Below are 23,488 nucleotides of genomic sequence, written 5' to 3' on the forward strand. Positions count from 1 at the left end.
GGTCGAAAAGGGGGGTCAAGCATTTTGGCAGGTTGAAGGGGGGGGGCAAGCGAATTATGGCACAGATAGTTTGGGCACCGTTTCTATATTACGCCCTAAAAGGTGTAGGAAAACGTTAGGAACACATTCAAATATATGCCTGCACGCTGCACTCGCATAAGACAATAGGTTTTAAATTCAGGTTCCCAAAAATCTTGCATGTGTAAGGGGGGGACAAAGCATTTTTGGCACATCAAAAGTGGGGGCAAAGGTTTCTTGGCACATCAAAAAGGGGGGGCAAACATGGATCTAGGACAGTTATAATAAATAATGAAATGTTAGGCCTATATGAGTTTACGGTAATGATTTTCTTCTTAACAAAATGTTGTTGGCCAACTTTTGCTTTGAAATGAAATTTACACACAGAAAAAGTAACAAAAAAAAACCATCAAAATTATAAACTAAAATCTAAAAAAAAAAATTGAAAAGGGCCAACCCTGATTTTTTTTTTTGGCCTTATTGTTCTAAGACCACCATCTACCAGAATGACACGATGCATGTCCATTTTGTCAGATAAAATTTATAGTAGGCCTACCATAATCTTATGTAGGCCTAGCCTGTAATAATCTGAGGGCGGGGGAGGGCCACTTAAGTGTGGTTTACCTCAAGATCATGTATAGTGATGTCAATGCCTTAATTTTCATGGTTCTGTGAGCTGTGAGCGTTCCAACAAACCAGTGGCGTAGCATCATAGGGGCACATGCCTCCAATCAATTTCAAAATTTAGAAAATCTCATAGGAAAATTGCCAAAAAATGGCTTGTGCCTCCCAATCAGACCTGGTGCCCCCCCCATATGATGACCCACACTACGACACCACTGCAACAAACTGCCTTCGTACACATGACATGACACTGCATCACTACTGCTTGGGACGTAGGGGCTGTGGCGTACTAAGGGGAGGACAAATTGCCCATCTCAAAGGTAGCCTTGCCCCTTTTGAAAGTTGGCTTGCCCCTTATCACCCCCATTTGCAGCCCCCTGGATATGCCACTGGTATACAGTACAGTGGCTATATTGTATGGGCTGTGGCTCACTGAGGCATAGAAACAGAATGTTGTCCCACCCATTTCTGAAATAATTACTTACAAAAGGCTGAATATCTGTTTGCACAAATACCACTAATTTGGTTATAATCAAGTTGAGCATTTCAGTCTTTCATAACAATTTCTGTTGAAATGCAAAAATTTTGACTTTCAGCTGGGGGTACAGAATTGATCTTGGGGTGGCTAATTGGTCGAGGCAGCACCTCCAAAGACAACACCCAGGGCATGTGCCCTATTTGCCCTCCTATAGCTATGCTACTGTAGGGGTTTGTTACCTACAAATGTTGTTTAAAAAAGAGGGGTTCCTGGGTATAAACAAATGAAAAAAGGGTCGGGTACAAATTCTTGAAAAGGGGGTCACTGGGTTGACAATTTTGAAAAAATTGAGCAACAATCCATTTTTTCCAAAATTTGCTAAATTAAGAGATAATTTGGGTTCAAATAAAAAAAAAAAAAGCCAAAGGAGTTGAACCTGCATTTTTTACAGGATAGAGTGCCTATCTCTCTGAACTTTGCGTTGTAGACTATTCTTTTCCTGAATGCCTTGAACTTAAGGAACAATTTACCTAAATTTTTATGAAAATTGGAGCAACTTTAATTTTAAACCCCCTGCACAACATGCACATTGACCTGTTGAACCCTACAAGGTACCAAACATTAATGTTGCAGCTCTCGAAAATTAAGCATGTTTGAGCATGTTTAAAGCCTTAATGTACCATTTCCTTCAAATTTTGAAATTGTTATCATAAACTCAAAATGCTCAAATAATGCTAGTAATAATTATCGGGAAGGGTTTCTGTCCATTTTGAGCTGAAATAACAAGGTAAAGTGAAAGAAACCCTACTGGCTATTTTGGCTGTTTAACATGTAGTTCTATAGGAGGACATAAAACCGACATAATGTCATAATTCTTTGCATTACGACATTATGTCAAACTGTGTAAACATTACAGATATGCCAAAAAATCAGGTTTGAAAAAATGAACCAATTTCATATTATAAGCTCGTACATTATGGCTTTAATTTGTGCCCCTGCAAGGAATAATTGTGCCCCTATAAGGAATTATTAGATAAATGATAAATTTTTCTACAAATTTTGATCTCACTGAACATAATATCAAGATTAAGTTTTCCATGCGCAATTGATGCATTATTATGTACACACTAACTTGCAAGTACAGGGTGAGTCAAAAAAAGTGCAATAGAGCAAGTACTATGCCAGGCAGGATATAGTCCATATTTGATCGCCTGACTGCACATTAATTAGTGCGAAGTAGGTCAAAATTCAAAAAAATAAAACATATCGCATCCATTGGGCTATTCCAGTTGAAATCCATACACTCCCTATAAGACATGACCTTAATCTTCCATGCAGGGAGTGTGAATTTCAAATGGAGTTAACTGAATGAGTGACTACATTTGAAATTTTCACCCTCAGTGTAGGAGATTATGGCTTCCATAGGGGGTGTATAGATTTCAACTGGTATATCGCCCATTTTCACTGCCCACAGAAAGTTTGACCTCAAAAATTTATTTGTGTTATCCATGTTAAGGACAAAGAATTTCAAACTTAGACATAGACAACAATAAAAAAATAAAGCTGAACAAATGATATAAAAAACTATGTATAGATTTATTTACAATCTAATTGTTACACAGCACATCAAAGAAGTAGCTACAGTGCTTGGAAATAAATCTAAAACTGGAACTTACTTTTTATAACCTTACTACGTTGCCAGTAGCGTACCCAGTGGGGGGGCGGTAGGGGACAGGGGGCAGAGTACCGGAAAATAAAGAGCAAAGTGCCTCTCTGACAAAAAAAAAATGAGAGTAAAATCCGGAAGGAAAAGAAAGGGGCAAGGAGCCCATCTTCCACCAAAATTCATCCCATCATGGGCCAAAATAGTGTAAAATGCAATTTTTTCCATGCTACGTACGCACAATGTCACAATAAATATGCATAATATCGGGTCCCCTAAATTTTTATTGTGCAGCCACAACAACCCACCCCAAGAAAGCTGGCTACGCCCTGTACGTTGCATTTGGATCCACCAGGCTTCCATCAGGCAAAAAGTAAGTTCCAGTATTAGATTAATTACCAAACTTTGTTTACAAGTACTCAATGACTAAGAACATTTGCTCATAAGAAGCAGGTACATTTTGCAATTGTCCCATATTTGTAAGCTTAAAACATTGTACCCTCAGGTGTTTTTTTTATTAATTTTCAATTTTTGCAAAATTGTAAAACCTAATGGTGTACTTAAATATCCTTAAGCATGAAGTGCTTTAATTACAGTAAAATTTAAAAGTTTATTCACCAAATTGTTGGAAATTCTCCATTTTTTACATGTACAATTTCGGTTTAGAAAAAGTATTTCGGCTAGCTCAACATGTATGTCATGAAATCTTTCAAAAACAGTCATTAATTTAATGGTTTGTCTAAAAGCTCTTTAGTCTTCGGAATGTGTTCTATCTTTTGTGTGTGGGTAGACAGGGTATGTGCGTAGTTTACAGGTATACCCAGAAATGAATCACGAATAAATACAATGATGATACGATGTTGATTTTATACAGGTTTGGTTGAATTCTTGGAAATGAATTGGAATAAATACGATGATGATACGATGTTGACTTTTATACAGGTTTGGTTGATTTCTTGGAAAATTTGGACAGAAACTGTTTAAAAAAAAATTGAAAACAAAATGAAATATGACTTTTTCATTGAGCATAATTTACTAACGTGCGCAGGAGCTTTGAGACAAACAATTTAATTAATATAGCCTTATCAAGATATGTTTAATAGTGACAGATTGGTTATCTCAAAGATTAAAAAGTTTGTTATTTTTATGTTCTGTTACTAAAACAAACTTTTTAATAACTTTAAGGGGTACTACACCCTGGCCAATTTTAATGTCTATTTTTGCATTTTTCTCAAAAATTATAGCACATTGGTGACAAGTAAGATATGTATATTATAGGGCAAGGACTACAACTACTGCACTGAAAACTCAGCAACTCAAGGCAAGTAGTTATTGATTTATTGATCAAATATTGATTTTCCCTCATTTTTGACTGTAACTCCACAACTGCTGTCTGTGCTGAAATAAAATTTCCAGTGCAGTAGTTGTAGTCCTTGCCCCTATAAGCATATCTTACTTGTCACCAATGCGCTATAATTTTTGAGAAAAATGCAAAAATAGGCATAAATTTGGGCAGGAGTGTAGTACCCCCTTAATACAAAACACAATCTGAAATCTGAATAATGTAGTTTTCTATAAAAAATATTTCAGTTTTACACACATTGTAGCTATACAGTATACACATTGACAAATACCAGTATTAATGGAACGGAATGTTCAGAAGGCAAATAAAAAGTGTACTGACACTAGGAACCACAACATTCTCATCTATCAGGGTGCACTTCTTTAACCCAATACATTCGTACATTCATTGAATGACCTTTGAAAATTTGGGTACAAAAACTCATACTCTGTAACTTGAGGTCAAATTTTGCCCTATTATAGTTTGAGGTTATTGAACTGGGATGTGTACTAATGAACTTATCCAAGAAGCGATTTCAAGCGCATCATTCTGCAATGCAAAGTTTGCATATGCAAGTTAGTAAAATTGGGTGGTTTTGAAAAGTTTCTCCTACCTTAATCATTCATTTACCAAAAATAGTTTCCATTATGCTATTCACCTACATGTTTGGCTGCTGCATCAAAAAGAAATTCATATGCAAACTTCATGCTGCATAATGATGCGCTTGGAATTGTCCTAAAACAAAATGGATCTTGGTCAGTTTTATTAATTTACAGATAAAAAAATTTCCTTTTTGGGAGCTTTTTATTGAGAAATCCAGGTGAAAAACAATATTTTCAGGAAAATATAAATAACTTTTTTCACAAGTTTTTTCTCTTACATTTCGTTTACAAACAGTATGAAATAAATCAATGAAATTCAATAATTCAATAATAATGTTGTCCCCACAACACATAATTTTCATATGTGACGTGACCTATACTATCATGCACCACTGGTTTGACAATTAAATGATTGTTTTAGAGGCATATGTTAACATAAATCCTGATTCTACAAATAAAAAAATTAATGAACAATAAAACTGCATTTTGCAGTTTGGTTTTCAGGCCACCAACAAGAGACAAACTAAAACCTTTTATAGCCTACTTCTACTTCCAAAATAAGGCTCTGCCTGCAAAGTGAACAAAATCAACAAATGTCATGATCAAATGCTTTCAACAGCTTGAGCCCAAATCCAAATATCACACAAGTATTAAAAATAGACTCTTATGTATGCACACAAAATACTATATGCTATATACATTTCTACATTGTACATATCAAATATAAGAATAGCACTAAAAATGTTTTAACCCCCTGGACACTATTTAATGTAACAGCATTTCTGATTGGTTGATAACTTGAAATGCATCATTTCAATTTCCAATTATGAACAAGATTGTGCTCTCTGCTAATTGCTACATTTTGGCTACATCCAACTTAATGTTAAGGCTGCTTATGTCCAAGCATCAAAATAAGCAGATCTGGACCAAGAGCCACACATTTGGAAAAAACATTTCCTGGTCCTGTGATTATCTAGTGAACCAGTAGCCATTTTAAAAGAACCAAGAGTCATTTAAATTTAAATTTCACATTAAATACAAAACCTACTTAAACTACCAGGCTCTATTTGAAAAAAAAATGTAGAACCTGGTTTATATGATTTTGCTTTGGACTAGGAGCCAAAATGTTATGACCAGTGGGTAAATGGCTTTTGGGTGCCTGTTTATTTTGAAGCTTGCTGCTGTCGAGTAGACTTTTATTGTTGACAATCGCCATATCTCAAGATCCGACGTCAGCCAAGTTGTCGATAAAGCAATACCGTATTCGTTCCAATAAACGCCCATGCCCCAATAAGTGCCCACCCTGGGTATTTTCAATTTGCTAAAGGGTACCATTAATGTTGAAGTGAGAGATAGATGTCGATACAGTGAAATAGCTGCAGGACTACAAGTCCTGTGTAAACTTTCAATACATTTTCTGCATCAGAAAAGCTACTAGAACATCTCGGGACCCTTTTATAACATTCGTAAATTTGTCTCTAATAAATGCCCCTTGCGAAAAAATTAGGTAAACAAGGTAAAAAATAAGCACCCACCCAAAATGACTTTGTTAAGCGCCCTGGGCGCTTATTGGAATAAATACGGTACATCAATAAGGTCCAAATAATAACTTCAGAGACCCCATTGTGCGTTGCTTATTTATATTGCATCTAAATACTATACCGTTAACTATGCATAATCAAATCGGAAACTTACCACTACAAAATGAAGTCTATTAATCCACCATATCATTGTCATCTTACGCTCGATTATTACTTTTTATACCTAGAATTTAGAAGTTATTTCATGGTAAATAATGCTGATCTTAAGCTTATCTCTAATATTTTTAATAACTAGTTCTTGTCGACAATTAGACTAGTCCATGCTTGTCGACAATCAGGAAAATCATTGTCAACAATAACAGCGTTGTCAACAACAGCCCTACTTTATGTACATCATTAATTTTCATTCTTGGGTATTCATTCAATATTAAAAGTTCCCAGAAGGGCTTAAAAATTGTCTCCTTGTTATTTGCTGCTGAACCAGGAGACACTTGGAGGACCAGGAGATCCCGCGACAAAAACAAATCCAAGTTTAATCAAGGTGCCAAAGTTACTTCAATGAATATGACACATTAAAACATGAGCAATACATGTATATTTTGCGACAAGGTTCTTCAGCGGTCTGTCGATTTGGGCACTGAAAAAGCATCGAAAAAGCTTCATATTATATAATAATAATAATATTTGATGGCTTGTTTTCGTGTGATACAAGAATATACCACATTCGCCATGAAAATACCGAACTCGTCTTTGGCTCAGTCTGTATTTTCATGACTCATAAGGTATATTCTCATATCACATAGTACACTCAAAGCCATCCACTATTATATATATATATATATTTTGTCATATGCCATAAAACATCCATAGCTTGCATTGTATAAATCAACTTTCTGCACTTCAAAGTTAGACATCTCTGACACTTGCTGCTTCCAACACATTGCAGACACAAAGTTGGCAGTGGCCTGATGTAAAGCTGACTAGCCTATTGTGTTGTTAGGTGACAATACATGTATTTCAGTGGCTGTGCAATGCCTGGTACACACTGACTGGTACACATTGTCAGTAACAGCAATAACATGCACAGTGTGCATGTTATTGCTGTTACTGGCAATGTGTACCAGTCACAGCAATCATAAGGACATTGGTGTAACCTTGCAGTGTTTCAGTTATTGCTTGTACTCCCTCTGAAGATGTGGACCATATATAGTTCACTCCAGTCAATAAGGACATTGGGTAACTTTGCCTTTAGCAGTGTTTCAGTTATAGGACATTGGTGTAACCTTGCAGTGTTTCAGTTATTGCTTGTACTTACTCCCTCTGATGTTACTGACCATACATAGTTTACTCCAGTCAATAAGGACATTGGGTAATCTTGACTTTAGCAGTGTTTCAGTTATTGCTTGTACTCCCTCTGAAGATGTGGACCATACATAGTTCACTCCAGTCAATAAGGACATTGGTGTAACCTTGCAGTGTTTCAGTTATTGCATGTACTCCCTCTGAAGATGTGGACCATACATAGTTCACTCCAGTCAATAAGGACATTGGTGTAACCTTGCAGTGTTTCAGTTATTGCATGTACTCCCTCTGAAGATGTGGACAATACATAGCTCACTCCAGTCAATAAGGACATTGGGTAACCGTGACTTTAGCAGTGTTTCAGTTATTGCTTGTACTCCCTCTGACGATGTGGACCATACTGATTCCAATCATAAAGACATTGTTTTAACCTCAACTTCAGCAGAGTTTCAGTAATTAGGCCAATTATTGTTGGGCCTTCCTTTGGCATTATGTTGAGTATGATGGCGGTCTGGCTTTGGTGATCTTGGGTAAACTATGGAATAAGATACAGAAATCTACGTTAAGTTGGGTGTAATTTGATGAATTCAAAGCACTAAAATGAACATAAAAATAACCTGAAAGATGGTATATGAGAGTGCTGTATGCAATATAGATAATTAATGTCAGTTCCAGGGCAGAGAAAAAGGCAGGAACATGAGAACGCAGTTCCCAGAAAATCTTGAGAAGTGGCTGAAAATATTTGGGGCAAACTAACATACCCTGGAAAATCAACTCTTTTTGTGCTGTAATTGCGACAAAATCTGACGCAGACGCATTATGTTGTTTAATTATTACAATCAAAATATTAGTCAAACGCATACACGATATTCATAACACTGTTTGCACATGGCGTAAGGGAAGGGACCTCAGTCAAGATCAACCTCAGTCCAACAGAGACATATCTGACAGTGAAAACTAACATTTTGTGGAAAAGAAATACAGTTCTATTTCTTATGGAAATGTTACAATATGACTTTAAAAAAGCTGTAGAGGAGCATCACTATTACTCCTCACAAAAGACAGTGTCTAACTGGTAACAAAGATTTGTTTTTTATGCTCTCCCTAGGCTTCAACATAAAAAGTTCCAAGTTTTGACAAATTTTCTCAAAATATCAAGAACTATCTCAAGAACCACCAAACCAATACTGGGCCTGCTTGTACTCATTTTAATGTATTTTTCATGCTGATTCAAAATTTGGTCATGAAAATGTACAATTCTGAAATTTCGGAATTTTCAAAATATTTTTGACACTTGTTGTCTGCAGCCGACACTAGCATGGAGAAAGTTAAGAAGTCTGGATATTGAGGGAGGTTGGATAGTAAATGTAATTTCCTTTAAGTTCATGCACTTACCTCCTCCCATCTGCATATTTCTTGTATTGCCATGAGTTGCTGTTCTACCTGGTGGTTGTAACCCCCCTGATGATGCATTAGCTGTTCTACCTGATGGTTGTAATCCCTGGGTGATGAGGAATCATTGAAGTCATGTGATGAGTTGCCTTCTTGTTGGGAGTAGGAGTAGCCTCCGCCTCGGGGTTGGTTCCATACAGAACCACTACTTCCTATGCACAGAATGTGAATAAAACCAGTTTTTGTGTAAGAGACAGTTCGCAAACATGAGTAAATACCACAGAATTAAAACCAGAGAACCCGGACTTGACTGGCATCTCAATACAAGCATGAAACAAAAATTGGGGGATTCCGTTTTGCTCGAAATGATCTGAAGGTCCAGTCGCTGTCATGTGAGTGCAATATTGTATTATTGCATAATAAACGTACTTGAGAGTTGCACTAGATGCAACCTGAACGAGTGAATGTGATACTTCAAAACTTCAGATAAGATGCCAAATTGTTTTTATTTGCTTCCGCACACTATCGGCAAGGACACAAATACCCCAATTTTCCTCCCATATCCGGTGGCGTATTGTATGTGGCAGTACAGGGAGTCTGGGTTCTCTGGTTTTATTTCTGTGGTACATGTAAATACATAATTATCTTCAAACACATATTCTACAGTGTCTTAACTACACATCCATCCACCAATCAATTGCCCATCTTAATGGCTTTGACAGATGCCAAATTGTAAAAACTTCAACTGACAAAGTTCTGTGAACTCAGTTTCACTCAAAAAACCTAAAACTTGGTGAGAAAAACCTGAAAAGCATGTGAATGCAGACCAAAAAGCCCCAGAACAGGCTGAACATAAATGAAAATGCTGGAATTTGGACTCATAAAAAACCTGAATTCAGGCTAAAACCTGAAAAGAGGCATCTGCAACATGGGTCATATTGATGCAGTTATGTATAATGTATGTAATCCTGCAGTGATCTCCTGCATCCTCTGCAGAACTTTCAATGGTGGAATGTCTGTGCTTGGGATGCTGAAAATTCACTTTCTGAAGGTTTGCACTCCAAAGCAAAACACCCTTTTCTTGTTACTAATACACAGCGGTGGATAATTTCTGCACTCGGGTGCTGATAATCTAGTTGAGTTTTTGCACTTGAAAGCAGAAAATAACAACAGATTATTTTTGCTTATGTTCCATAGTCGTGGATAATCCGCTGTCAAGAGTTTCAGCCGTCAGAACCTCTTGACAGAAGGAATATCGCCAGCTCAGTGCCAGAAGTGGGTAAGTGCAATAGCAGCCATGTGTAGATGAGTATAGTGAGTACAATATTCTGTGAGTAAATTGCCAAATATTTACAGGGCAGCTATTGTACTTACCCACTTCTGGCACCAAGCAGTCGATTTGTATATTAAACATTGATGTACTTAACACAAATGTTGTCAAAGATTCGCTGGTGGGCTCGAGTGCAGAAACTTTGACTGTGGATCAAACACAAAAAATGCGACTGTGGATTCTCTGTGTTCAAGCACAGCAAAAGTGATCCACCTCTGTATATAAGGTATTTATGCTCTTGACTGCACTCAAGAGCAGAAATAATCCATATCATCATTGGGTAGGCCCAGGGCCCTTGAACATGAAACAAAAACTGCCAAGAGGTAACATAGGAGGTTTTGCTTTTAAACATGTTCAGGAGTCAATAATACATACCGTATTCATTCCAATAAGCGCCCAGGTCACTTAAAGTCATTTTGGGTGGGCACTTATTTTTTACATGGTTTACCTAATTTTTTCCTAACAGGCGTTTATTAGAGACAAATTTACGTATGTTATAAAAGGGTCCTGACGTTCTAGTAGCTTTCCTGATGCAGAAAATGTATTGCAAGTTTACACAGGACTTCTAACCCCCAGCTATTTAATAATAATAATAATAATAAAGAAACATTTATGAAGCGCTTAAAACATAAGTCGCTAAGCGCTTTACAAAGTATGCCCTAATACAAAATTATACAACAAATTACAAGTACAACAAATATGATATACCGGTAGCGATTTACAAAGCATATATAGGCCCTTAATACAAATTTTACATATCAAAATAACATAAACTACAGGAAGCATCAAACATGATTATAGCGATTTACAAAGCATACAAAATTACATATCAAATAACATCAAAACTACAGCAAGCATGATATACACACCAAAACTATATTATAACAAAATTATAGCAATATTAAAAACAAGCAATCAATATCATCATAAAATCAATGTATATGAACGTATGCAACAGAGTTAAAAAGAAAACCACCGGGGTTTTCGATAAAAACAGGAGAAACATCCGTGGGCCCGTCACACGCAGTACCCGGTTTCCACATTGCACGCTAATATTAAAATGACAATGCGATAAAGAAGAAGTAAGGGGAGAGGTTGCTAGTACTTCACCCTTTATGGATACACAGATCCAAAATTATAAAAACAAATGGCAAGGCATCAAATGGCTCCTTGAAAAAAGCTCCTTGATAGTGCTTTCCAAGAAATTCACTCTTCTAACAACAGAAATAATCATGCTGAGCTGATTTGCCTTGGTGATTTTAATTGTAACTCGCATGCCAAAACATCTGCTGAGAAGTCTAAGTGGTCCAGGCTCCAGAACACAATGTCGAATCATAATATGAACCTAATCACTAAAGATCCTACAAGAATAACAAATCACAGTCAAACATATATTGACCACATCTGGACAAGTAGACCAGAAATGTACCATCAAAATGGTGTTGTCCCATGTTTTCTCAGTGATCATTCCATAATTTATGCTGCCAGGAAAGCTGGTAGAGTCAAACGTGATGCTCGTTATATCGAGGCTAGATCATTCAGGCGCTTTGATGAGACCGAGTTTCTGAATGACCTCATTGATGTTCCTTGGCAAGCTGTTAGTTGCGCAAGCTGTCCTGAATTAGCTTTGGATATTTTTCTTGGTCTACTTCACCCTGTTTGTGAGACACATGCTCCCATCAAAAGAATTAAGATCAATCAAAATCAACCCAATTGGATTACCAATGAGTACTTGGAATTTCGTAGAAAATGCCTGTCTGCTCGTACTAAAGCAGAGAAATCTAAACATACTGATGACTGGAAGCAGGCACGGTTTTTGCGTAATAAACTCAATAATATGGCTGATATCTTAAAGAGAAACTATTTTGTAATACAATATCCAGCAACCAGAATAATCCTCGTAAGCTGTGGAAAACCATCAAAACCCTGCTTCCTGGGAACACAGAGTCAACTATCTCCTCTATGCTTGACGGAGATAACACTGTCAGTGATAAAATGGAAATTGCCAGTGTCATGAATAAGTTCTTTTCCACCATTGGGCAGAAATTGGATGATAATTTTGGTACCAACACAAATGTTTTACCTTTACCAACCAGGACAAATAATTGTGTTGCTAGTTTTAATTTTAATATTATTACGGAAGAAAGTATTTCAAAGATTCTTAGATCACTTCCCACTGAAAAGGCCACTGGTCTTGATGGTGTCAATACTTAATTTCTGAAAGCTGGTGCTAGTGCTCTTGTTACACCTCTTGCTCATATTTTTAATCTCAGCCTTCAGACAGGTGCTGTTCCTGCAGTTTGGAAACAAAGTAGAGTGAGTCCTATCTATAAAGATGGGCCCCGTAATGTATCCAGCAACTATAGGCCCATCTCTGTTATTCCGGTGATCATGAAGATCTTTGAAAGACTTGTCTACGATCAATTTTATGTTTTTTTGTCTCAAAATAACATTTTATGCCCTGAACAGGGTGGTTTCAGACCCAAACACTCAACACTCACCACTCTTGCTGATGTAACAGATTACATTTTAAATCACATTGATCGTGGTAGTTATGTGGGGGCCATTTTTTAGACCTGAAAAAGGCCTTGACACGGTCAATCACCCGATCTTGCTCTCGAGGCTTCAGAGTGTTGGTGTTTGTGGACTGGAACTATGCTGGTTCTCCTCATACTTGGGTGAAAGAAAACAGGCTACCAAAGTAGGTAATTCACTTTCTGAACTTGCACCTGTGACATTTGGGGTACCCCAGGGGTCAATCCTGGGGCCTCTTTTATTTACAATATATATCAATAATCTCCCTACAGTTGTCAAGAATTGCAAAATAAACCTTTATGCTGATGATACTGCCATTTTCTTTGCCAGTAAAAACATTGATGAAGTAAATAATGTATTGAATTCTGGTATGCAAAGTGTTGCTAAATGGCTTCACCAACATAGGCTCACATTGAATGTTAATAAAACCAAAACTATGCTGTTTGGATCTGCTCGTAAACTTGCATCCTCTGGTCCTCTTACTGTTCATATCAATGATCAGCCCCTTGAGTGTGTCCCACATTTTAAATATCTTGGCATTATTTTTGATCAGCGGTTAACTTGGGAACACCAAATTGATAAAATCTGCATGTCACTTTATAAATATATTGGTCTTTTTACCGTATCAGAAAGTTTTTAGCTGTTGACACCCTGAAGTTGTTGTATACATCTGTTGTTTTACCTAAAGTTGATTATTGTGATCTAATTTGGTCAAATGCAGGCTTAACTCTCCTGAACAGGTTGGATCGCCATCAAAAACGTCTCGGTAGAGCAATCATTGGTGTCCCAATGCGCACTCCAACTCAATTTGTCTTTGATTCCCTAAACTGGGAAACTTTTTCTAATCGTCGTAAATATCATATCTGTCTCAATGCTTTTACATGTCTTGGGGGGCTGGTAACCCCCAACCTGTGCAATATTTTCACCAAGTGTATTGATGCTTATAGCAATCATACTCTCAGATCATCGACCGCTGGGAATCTGGTTATAAATAAGATGCGCACTGAGACTGGCAAGAGAACTTTCCTGTTCAGGGGGGCTAAGGCCTGGAATGATCTTTCCCGAAACATCAAAAATCCCCTTCCTGTCAATGCAAATGTTTTCAAGAACATATATACTAACTTGCAATAATATCTCTTTTATGTAGCACACTGTAAATATAATTATCATATGTTATTTAAATTTCTTGTACCTAGTATGTGTATAATTTATATGGTATTAATTTTATGACTTTTATGTATATTTTTAAATACTTTTAAATTCATGTTTGTTGTTTATCTGTGTTGTATCCTGGGCAGCAAGGGAGAACAGTGCTGGTCACTGATTGCATGTCCCAGGTTAAAGAAGAAATAAATAAATAAATAATAAATAAATGGCAAGGCATCAAAAATTGCGCGCACTAAACAGATTGCACACACAAAACATGGTAACAGGGGAGAGGTTGCTAGCACTTCACCCTTTATGGATACACAGATCCAAAATATACAATTGGCATGGCATCAAAAAGCAGACACAGAAAACAGAGCATGTTAAAAAGGGGAGAGGTTGCCAGCACTTCACCCTATAAATAAGGATACACAGATCCAATATCAAATATGTACACAATAAAAACCATGGTGGTAAACTGATGTTTTAACAACAAATTCGGATTAACAAGCGTAGTAACTGCGAAAAAGATGCGTTTTGAGACGCGATTTGAAAATTGATAATGTTTCAGCATGTCGAATCTCACTTGGTAGGCTATTCCACTCGATTGCTGCTGCCGCAGTGAAAGATCTAGCACCGTAGGATTTTGTGGACCAACGGAGAACTTGAAGCAAGTTTTCAGAAGATGATCTTAAGGTCCGCTTTGGAGCATACCGGTGAACAAGATCGGTAATGAACACGGGTGCCATGCCATTTAAAGCCTTGTAAGTGACGAGCAAGATCTTATAAAGCGCTCTGTACTCAACTCGAAGCCAATGCAGTTGGCGGAGGAACGGTGTTATATGCTCATGCCTGGGTACACATAAAACAAGACGGGCAGCAGTATTTTGCACACGTTGTATTTTTGCGAGCTCACATTGTGGCAATCCAAACAGTAGAGAGTTGGTGGAATCAAGTCGGGATGTTACGAAGGCATGTACAAGCGTTTGAGTGGTATTGCTATCCAGGTACTGGCGGATCTGCCCGATTTTCCTGATTGCGAATAAGGCAGATTTGCAGACACTATCAACATGTTTGCTCATACACAAAGAGGAGTCCATGATGACACCAAGGTTTCGAGCACGCGGAGATGGAGAAATTACCGAGTCGCCGATAGTCAGGGTAGGATGTAGCGTAGACTTTTTGAATTGTGATGAGAAGTGCAGGAGTTCTGTCTTCTTGTCATTTAGAACTAATTTGTTTGAAGAACACCAGGATTTAATATCAGAGATGCAGGCTTCCATCTTCTAAAGTACAGCGTCACATTCTTCTGGCTCAAACGTTAGATACAGCTGTGTATCATCCGCGTAAACAACGTTGCTGATGCCATGAGCGTTGATGATGTCCTGAAGGGGAGCACTGTATAGTGTGAACAGAAGAGGTCCCAAGCGACAGACCCCTGAGGAACACCATAAACTAGAGGCAAGCTGTCAGACTCAACATTTCTGACACACACGGATTGCGTTCGGTCACTCATATAAGACTTGATCCACTTACTAGCTGTACCAGTTACACCATAACGGGTGGCAAGACGTTCAAGTAAAGTTGTTTGCTCGATGGTATCGAACGCTGCTGAGAAATCAAGCAACACTAACAGGGCTTCCTTGTGTTTGTCGAGGGCACATAGGATGTCATTTTGTACCCTTAAAAGAGCAGTCTCCGTGCTGTGGTAACGCCTGTATGCAGATTGCGTGCGTCCGGGGAGGTGGTTGATCGTCAGATAAGATTGAAGCTGGGAAATGGCAACTCTCTCGACCAACTTGCTCAAATAGGAAAGGTTGGAAATGGGACGATAGTTGGCAAACTCGTCTCGATCAAGTCCAGGTTTCTTCAATAGTGGCACAATGTTTGCATGTTTGAGAGTATCAGGCATGTTACCGGAGGACAATGATGTATTTACTATCCTTGTGATGATTGGTACGAGTTCTCCCATACACATCTTAAACACCTTAGATGGTAAAGGATCGAGTCCACAAGATGTTACGGATGAAGACTTCATTACTTTCAAAACATCGTCCTCTGAGACTAACTCAACTCAGAGAAAGAACTGGAACATTTCTCGTCAATCTCGATGGAAACTGGTGTGAAGATCTTATTTTCAAGGCCAGCACGCAGTTTTTTGACTTTGTCATCAAAAAACATGGCAAAGTTATTAGCCAATTTTTTTGGACTCTCATGCGATGGAAGAACTTGTTCTACCTTTGGCTTCGAAAGCTTGTCGATGACGCGGAACAAGTTGCGTTGATCAGTGTCTTCAACTTGCGATCGATGATAGGAAGTCTTGGCTTCATTCAGTAGATCCCTGTAGTGCTCACATTGGTCGAGATAATATTGCTTATGAACCGTTAAATCAGTCTTTAGCCATTTACGTTCATGACGCCGTTTTTCTTGCTTAGCAGCACGCAGGGCATCAGAGTACCAGGGTGCGTGGGGTCTGAGTACAACAGATCGTTGGACCACAGGAGCATGTTGGTTAAGGATGTCCAACAAGGTGGTATTGTACTGCTCAACCAAGGTCTCGGAATCTGAGGCAGAAGACTGTAGCAAACCTGAAGTTTGAATGCCCTTGATAAACGTTTCAGAGTCAATATCGCGCAATCTACGAGATTCCACACGCTTGATACTAGGACCTGGTTTGAAGATATTGACGTAACATTTGACAGCCGCATGGTCAGATGGCATATCCCAATACACTGAAGGCAATGTCACAAGGTCATCCTCATCCCTGGAAATAATTAGGTCTAACGTGTGTCCTTTCTTGTGCGTTGGACCAGTGATATGCTGGCAGAGTCCAAAGGATTGAAGCAAATTGGAGAACAAGAACGCTTCGCGATCTTCTTCGTTGTCGACATGGACATTGAAAAGTTTACACAGGACTTCTAACCCCCAGCTATTTCACTGTATTGACATCTATCCGTCACATCAACATTATGGTACCCTTTAGCAAATTGAAAATACCCTGGGTGGCACTTATTGGAACGAATACGGTAAAACGATATGTGTCCATCCACCACAAACTGGTCGTAAAGTCGTCATTTTCCATTTTGAGATACAATCAAAAACAGTAAATGGATTTATATGTAAAATATATGAGGAATTTGACCTTTGGTGAACCATAACTTTACTTCCAGGTGTCCGATAAAGCTGGTTGAGGTGTCATTTTAAAGCTGAAAGTGCATGCATTCAATATCTGCAATAAACAGAAAAAGATCTAGAGCCGACTTTACTACCACTTCGTGGTGGATGGTCACATATATAAACGACACTTACTAGGAAAGTCAGATGGACTAGTTGCTGGTGATAACATAGAATTTTTGCCATTATACTGGCCGTGCCTTGAATAAAACCCTGTATTTGACGTCAGAGAAGGGTTAACAGGTGGTTTGGTTGAGGTGTTATTTGTCTTCAGTCCGTTGCTAAGGGAGACGTTTTTTCTGATACTCCATACATCATCTAGATCATCCAATCCTCCAAGACCATCTGGTTACAGAAAATACATAGGAATATTGGGTTAACCATGTATACATAAACTGGTTAGGAATTTTCAAGAAAAAAGGTGCCTAAAATAAGTGGTGGGATAAAATAAAAAGTGACCCCACTGCCAACTGGGGACTACTCAATATCTAATGTAGTGTCCCCTTCACTTTCTTTTCCAGTACCATTATCCACGAAATATGCTAACAATCAAAAAGTTCCAAGTAAATGTCAGCACCGATGAAAATCTTTCTCTAAATATAAATTCAATGAACAGAACACATACAGATCTTGCAAAAGATGTTTATTTCTTGACTATCAACCCATGTATATTTGCCAGTCTATTCTCACCATGAAAACAAAAGGGAACCTGTACAACGCAAGGAGTGTACTGTCATTGTAATGAGGGGATGTGGCAGGTGTGTCATGTTGCAAAGTATGCTGGGAAGGGTAAGATATTTTCTCTAAACAATACTTACCTGATTGTTTCTTCTTGGGCCCAAATAAGTCCCATTCTTCTGCTGATGTCTCTTTGTTAGCTTTACTACTGGCATATGCAAATCTCTTCACTTTACCCCCTGAAATGAAAAACAAACAAAAATATTTAAAACAAAAACATTACAAAAAAAGCACAATCACAGTAGTACAGAAACAAGTATCAGTTACAGGTTAGGCCAAGCCTTGAAATAAGCAGGCGCTGGGAGCAAATTTGCCCTTGTAGAGCCACCAATTGCTCCTGGTCTTTGTCAAAATTCACATGAACCTGGAGCAATTTTCTAAAACAAATTGCTCCTGGTTCCAGTTTTGCAAAATCCCAGTGAACCAGGAGCAGTGTTCAAAAACAAATTGCTCCTGGTTCCAGTCCGCTTATTTCAAGGCTTGGGTTAGGCCCAAAAAATATTTATTTATCCTCTCTCCAAGCCACACACAAGCAGAGCAGTTAATATTCTGAGGTCTCCTACATTGGTAATAGATGTACAGGTATGTAACTCACTCACCAGCAGCATTTGGTGGTTGCTCTACTAATCTATACCTGCTCATATTTATCCATAAAACAAAACACAATGAGAACATAACACGACAGACCAATCTACTGGTAATAAAATTATTCCTAGAGTAAAAAGGTGTATTCATCTACTGGTCTTCAGTAGACAGCATCATGTACACAGATATTAAAAATATCAAGTACATGTATAATGCAAAACATCAATTCTGAATCAAGTACTGTTGTCAAGCAAACCACGGTTCACAGAATTATCCCAATCCCATCATACATCTGTGCAGTCTCTGTGCATCAGGCCTTGAAATTTGATTTGATGGGGCAAGGCCACTAGGCAAAAACAAAGCAGGGCACCAAGGCCAACAAGTGATGAAGAATGAAGTAGTGAAGAATGCCTTGATCAGTTGACAAAGATCTGGGGCACCAAGACCAAAACTGAAAAAGGGCAGGCAATGGCCTCAGTGGCCTCCCTAAAATTGAATTGAAAAAGAATTGGGGGCCGCGTCTAAGATATTCTTGGGGGGTAGGGTGGTGGTGTAGGGGGTGCCAATTTTGTTTTTTGCCCCGGACGCTACCAACCTCAGTCCAAAAACCTGTTAGGGTTAGGGTTAACCCTAACCCTCATTCTAACCCTTACCCTAACCGTAACCCAAACGGGTATTATGACTGACAGGGGTTCGGATTGACGGTATTTTGGACTGACGGGGAGACCCGCCCAAGACAAGTAGACAACCTGTATTTATAAAGTATTTTAACAATCAGGGATTTGCATCCAAGAAGGGCACACATACCAAATAAACAATCAGTCAGGATCAGCTCCCTAAATTGTCCTATGGGTAACCGAGACAAATGTCAGCAGTTAGTTTCCTGCACAAGGGAATTTCAAGTTGGGCTAAATTCACAAGAATAAACAGACTACGTCAAAGCTCGAACGCACATCGTCAAACAAACGGAATTATGGGATTTACCAAAAAGGTCACTAGCAAGACCCATGTGTTTTTTTTGTTCAATATCATGATGCTGCCATGCATCATGGGAAGATGATTTGCTGCTGTGATATGCAGCAATGAGCATCATAAAGTGGTCACTCATTCTGCTACAGAAACAATGCATATTTTATGTTGTACCATATTTTTTATATTATGGCGCTAGTATAAATTATATAATGCGTGTGTGCACAACACACTATTATCCTCCACAGTTTAAAAGCCTGGGGGTAAGGCCTACTCAAGTTTGGTTTTGGTAGGGGTGTGCCGCTGAGAATTTGAAAGTGGACCTATCAATATTTCTCAAGAAATTTGGAACCATTGATACAAAATTGAGAAAATTTTGAAAAAAGGACCTGGCATCCATATGCATGTATCAAAATTGGTCTAGAAAAAGGGGCCAAAAGGCTGAAAATGCTACCCATGTTTACGGCATGTACCCATATGGTCATTTGTACTGAATACCTCCCCCTGGGTTTAAAAGTCTACTTTAATTTGAAATATCACTTGGTGGGTTTTTATTTTTGCATATAAGCTTCCTCTGTTCCATGTTTAAATATCAGGGATTCAGGGGCCACAATTACATTCCAATGTGAACTTCATTCAAATATTGTGAACTGAAATACTACAGGGTGAGTCAAAAAAAGTGCAATAGAGCAAAGAATCGATATTTATGCAAGAACTACATGTAAGTTAAACTTTCTAATTATTGAAAGTTCCTATTAATGCCACACTCAATACGCACCCGTTGTGAAAAAATGAAGTTAATCACATCTACCGTTTAATTTTTTATGAGTCCTTTTGCTACGATACCCAATTTCATTATTTGTCCACGAGGTACCATGTATTTTGAATGAGAGCACACAATGCATGATAAAGGCACCAGCTCTGAAACTGACTTTAACTTAAATAAGGTTGATTTTTGCGTTATTTCAATTTCTTTTTTCTGTTCCAGCAAACTTTAAGTCCTTCATACCTCACTCGACTTCAACTCCAGTTTTTTTAATCCCAATATGTCCGACTTACTGGATATTTTATAATTCACTCCACTTCAATTTGCGCGCATTTCATTTCGACATTTGAAAAAAATCCGCCTACAAATGTGTATGTTTTTGATAGAGAATAAACATCTTTAAAGTAAAGGTAAAATGAAAATAACAACAAATAATGTTTCTTTTCCTTAAACAAGACCAAGTAAAATAACAATTTGGGTGCTCCATTTTATTTCAATGCCAATGAGGTTAAGAAAATAGCAGTTGTTCCAAATCTACCTTACACAGAGTGGGCTGACATTCAAATTTTAGATGTTTCTTGGACAAATATTAAAATTGGGTATCGCTATAAAATGTGTCATAAAAACAAAACGTTAAATGCTAACTCCTTGGTTTTTTCACACAAGGTCACTAATGGATATATCATTTATAAAATGTTCAAATCGGTTCTTAAATAAAAATGGATTCTTTTCTCCATTGCACTTTTTTTGACTCACCCTGTATCTGAGATTGAATGCTTCAAACAAATAAACAGTTTACATTGTACAAATATTTAAATGTTTTTGATATTAGAGAAGAACCTGGGAAAAATTCAGTGCAAATATGATACAGTTTGTGCCATACTGTTTTAAATACCAAGAGTTAATAGGGTCAGTCCATGTCGAAACAGATTGAGTGTACACCCACCCTCTTGGATGTTGCTCTCCTTTGGCTCAGGGGTACCTTTCATGGATCCCTAGGTGAGGTCACAAGAAAAAAATTCAAATTCCATTTCGCTTTGAATGGCGGGCAATCAAAGTTTGGCGACCTCGACCAAAATTGTGAATTTAAGGGGTCCAAATGACAAAGTGCTCTCTTTGAGGGGCACTTTCTTCTTAATTGAATCAGTTGTGATCCTCTTTTTGAATGTGGTCACTCACTGGCTGTGTCTGAAATACCTAAAAATGCCAAAAAAGATAGATTTAGGAATTTAGTTGGGATTTCAGAGGGGTCAAAATCAGCACTTCGTACTGTTCAATCAAATTATCTTGATTTTGAAGGACCCATGATAATGTCACAGTGCACTTATAGGTCCTAATTATGTTCAGAATGGATTAACCATATGCCAATGTCTATGAGCAATTCAAAAAAAAGAAAATTTCTAGACCCCTACAGAATTTTAGGCCACCCCTAAAGTGGTTCAGCCACAAATGGCACTTAAAGTCGGCAAATTTTGACCCCTAATAACTTTAGGTGTACACCAGATATGAATTTCTAGTCTTTTGCATCTGAAAGAATGTAGTTTAATGTTACTAGGAACATAAGATTTATTTTGTATTTTTGTGTTTTAGTATTAAGTTGACGCTTTCAAAAATAGTCATTTTTGCCTAACATACCATGCATACAGGATACGGTACAAAATGCCAATTTTAGTATGATATTTTTTTATATTTTTGATCACTTTATAGCCATTTGTATTATTTATCCTGATATTTCAAGTTGCTCTTGAGCCAAGTAATAAGAAAAACTACTTTCTAATCCTCTGTATGGATTTTTAAGGGGTCAAAAATGCACTTCCTGGCAACGATGCACATGCAAAGTACAGGTTATGGGGGTCAAATTTTCAGAATGCTCCCAATTATGTCAAGTAATATATCAAATTACTCAGATAGTCATGAGGATTCCAAAATGTATAGTTTGTTATGTGTCAGACATTTCAGGAGGGCGCTATGACGAAAAATGTTCATAGGTCAACGACCTTTTTGAAAGTATCAAAACACAAAAAATACAAAACAAATCTTATGTTCCTAGTAACATAAGACTACATTCTTTCAGATGCAAAAGACTAGAAATTCATATCTGGTGTACACCTAAAGTTATTAGGTGTCAAACTTTGCCGATTTTAAGCGCCATTTGTGGCTGAACCACTTTAGGGGGGCCTAAAATTCTGTAGGGGGTCTAGAAATTTCTCTTTTTGAATTGCTCATAGACATTGGCACATGGTTAATCCATTCTGAACATAATTAGGACCTATAAGTGCACTGTGGCATTATCATGGGTCCTTCAAAATCAAAGATAATTTGTTTGAACAGTATGAAGTGCTGATTTTGACCCCTCTGAAATCCCAACGAAATTCAAATCAATCTTTTTGGCATTAGGCATTTCAGACACAGCCAGTGAGTGACCACATTCAAAAAGAGGGTCACAACTGATTTAATTAAGAAGAAAATGCCTCTCAAAGAGAGCGCTTTGTCATTTGGACACCTTAAATTCCCAATTTTGGTCAAGGTCGCCAAACTTAGATGGCACGCCATTCGAAACGAAATTGAATTTGAATTTTTTCTTGTGACCTCACCTAGGGGTCCATGAAAGGTACCCCTGAGCCAAAGGAGAGCATAATCCAAGAGGGTGGGTGTACACTCAGTCTGTTTTGACATGGACTGACCCAATAGAGAATGACAAGGCATTGATCAGTTTAAATTGACTGGGGTTGGTAATTGGAAATTGATTTTACATCTTTATTACATTTTGCCCATCTCTACGGTAACAGCGTAATTACCATACAAGCATTCATAATTCAGTCATTTTACAAATTAGTTGAGCTATAGGGTTTGATTTACTTTGAAAAACGTGCATAGCAATTTTGAGTGAAAATGTTAATATTTATATGTTCTTATGTTTACAATCTAAAAAATTGCTATACATGTACAAGCTAAAATTTGTGTAGCAGGTTGTCAAAAATGGGGAGCATTTTGCTCTGCTACACTAAATCAAACACTGTAATGAGCTATATTTTTGTACCTGCTTCATTTTGAAATTTGCATGCAAATTGGCATCGACATGTGATGTTGCTTGCGCTAACATAATAAATTACATGTAGCAATAGTTATTGCAAGTGGTGTTGTCACAACATATTTTAATCATCTATTAAGAAACCAATCACAAATACACTTGTTACATCAAACACTATGGACCACAATGGCCTCATCCCAATGGCATAGTTCAATAACCTGAGTTTTTAACCTCAATAAACAATCATAGTGT

General features: G+C 37.7%; 1 protein-coding gene across 1 annotated transcript in view; it reads right to left on the reverse strand.

Moving 5' to 3' along the window:
* Nucleotides 1–4,621: 4,621 nt before the first annotated feature.
* The window catches only part of LOC140145217 (uncharacterized), a 32,477-nt gene continuing 13,610 nt past the window's right edge, over nt 4,622–23,488 (reverse strand). The window contains exons 2-5 of the mRNA XM_072166989.1: nt 17,966–18,064; nt 17,283–17,492; nt 8,966–9,174; nt 4,622–8,105 (exon numbers count right to left, since the gene is read on the reverse strand). Of these exons, the coding sequence (XP_072023090.1) occupies nt 7,935–8,105; nt 8,966–9,174; nt 17,283–17,492; nt 17,966–18,064 (689 nt within the window). The 3' untranslated portion in view covers nt 4,622–7,934. The remainder of the gene's footprint in view (nt 8,106–8,965; nt 9,175–17,282; nt 17,493–17,965; nt 18,065–23,488) is intronic.

This window comes from Amphiura filiformis, unplaced genomic scaffold (assembly GCF_039555335.1).
Source record: "Amphiura filiformis unplaced genomic scaffold, Afil_fr2py scaffold_174, whole genome shotgun sequence".
Taxonomy (NCBI): Eukaryota; Metazoa; Echinodermata; class Ophiuroidea; order Amphilepidida; family Amphiuridae; genus Amphiura; species Amphiura filiformis.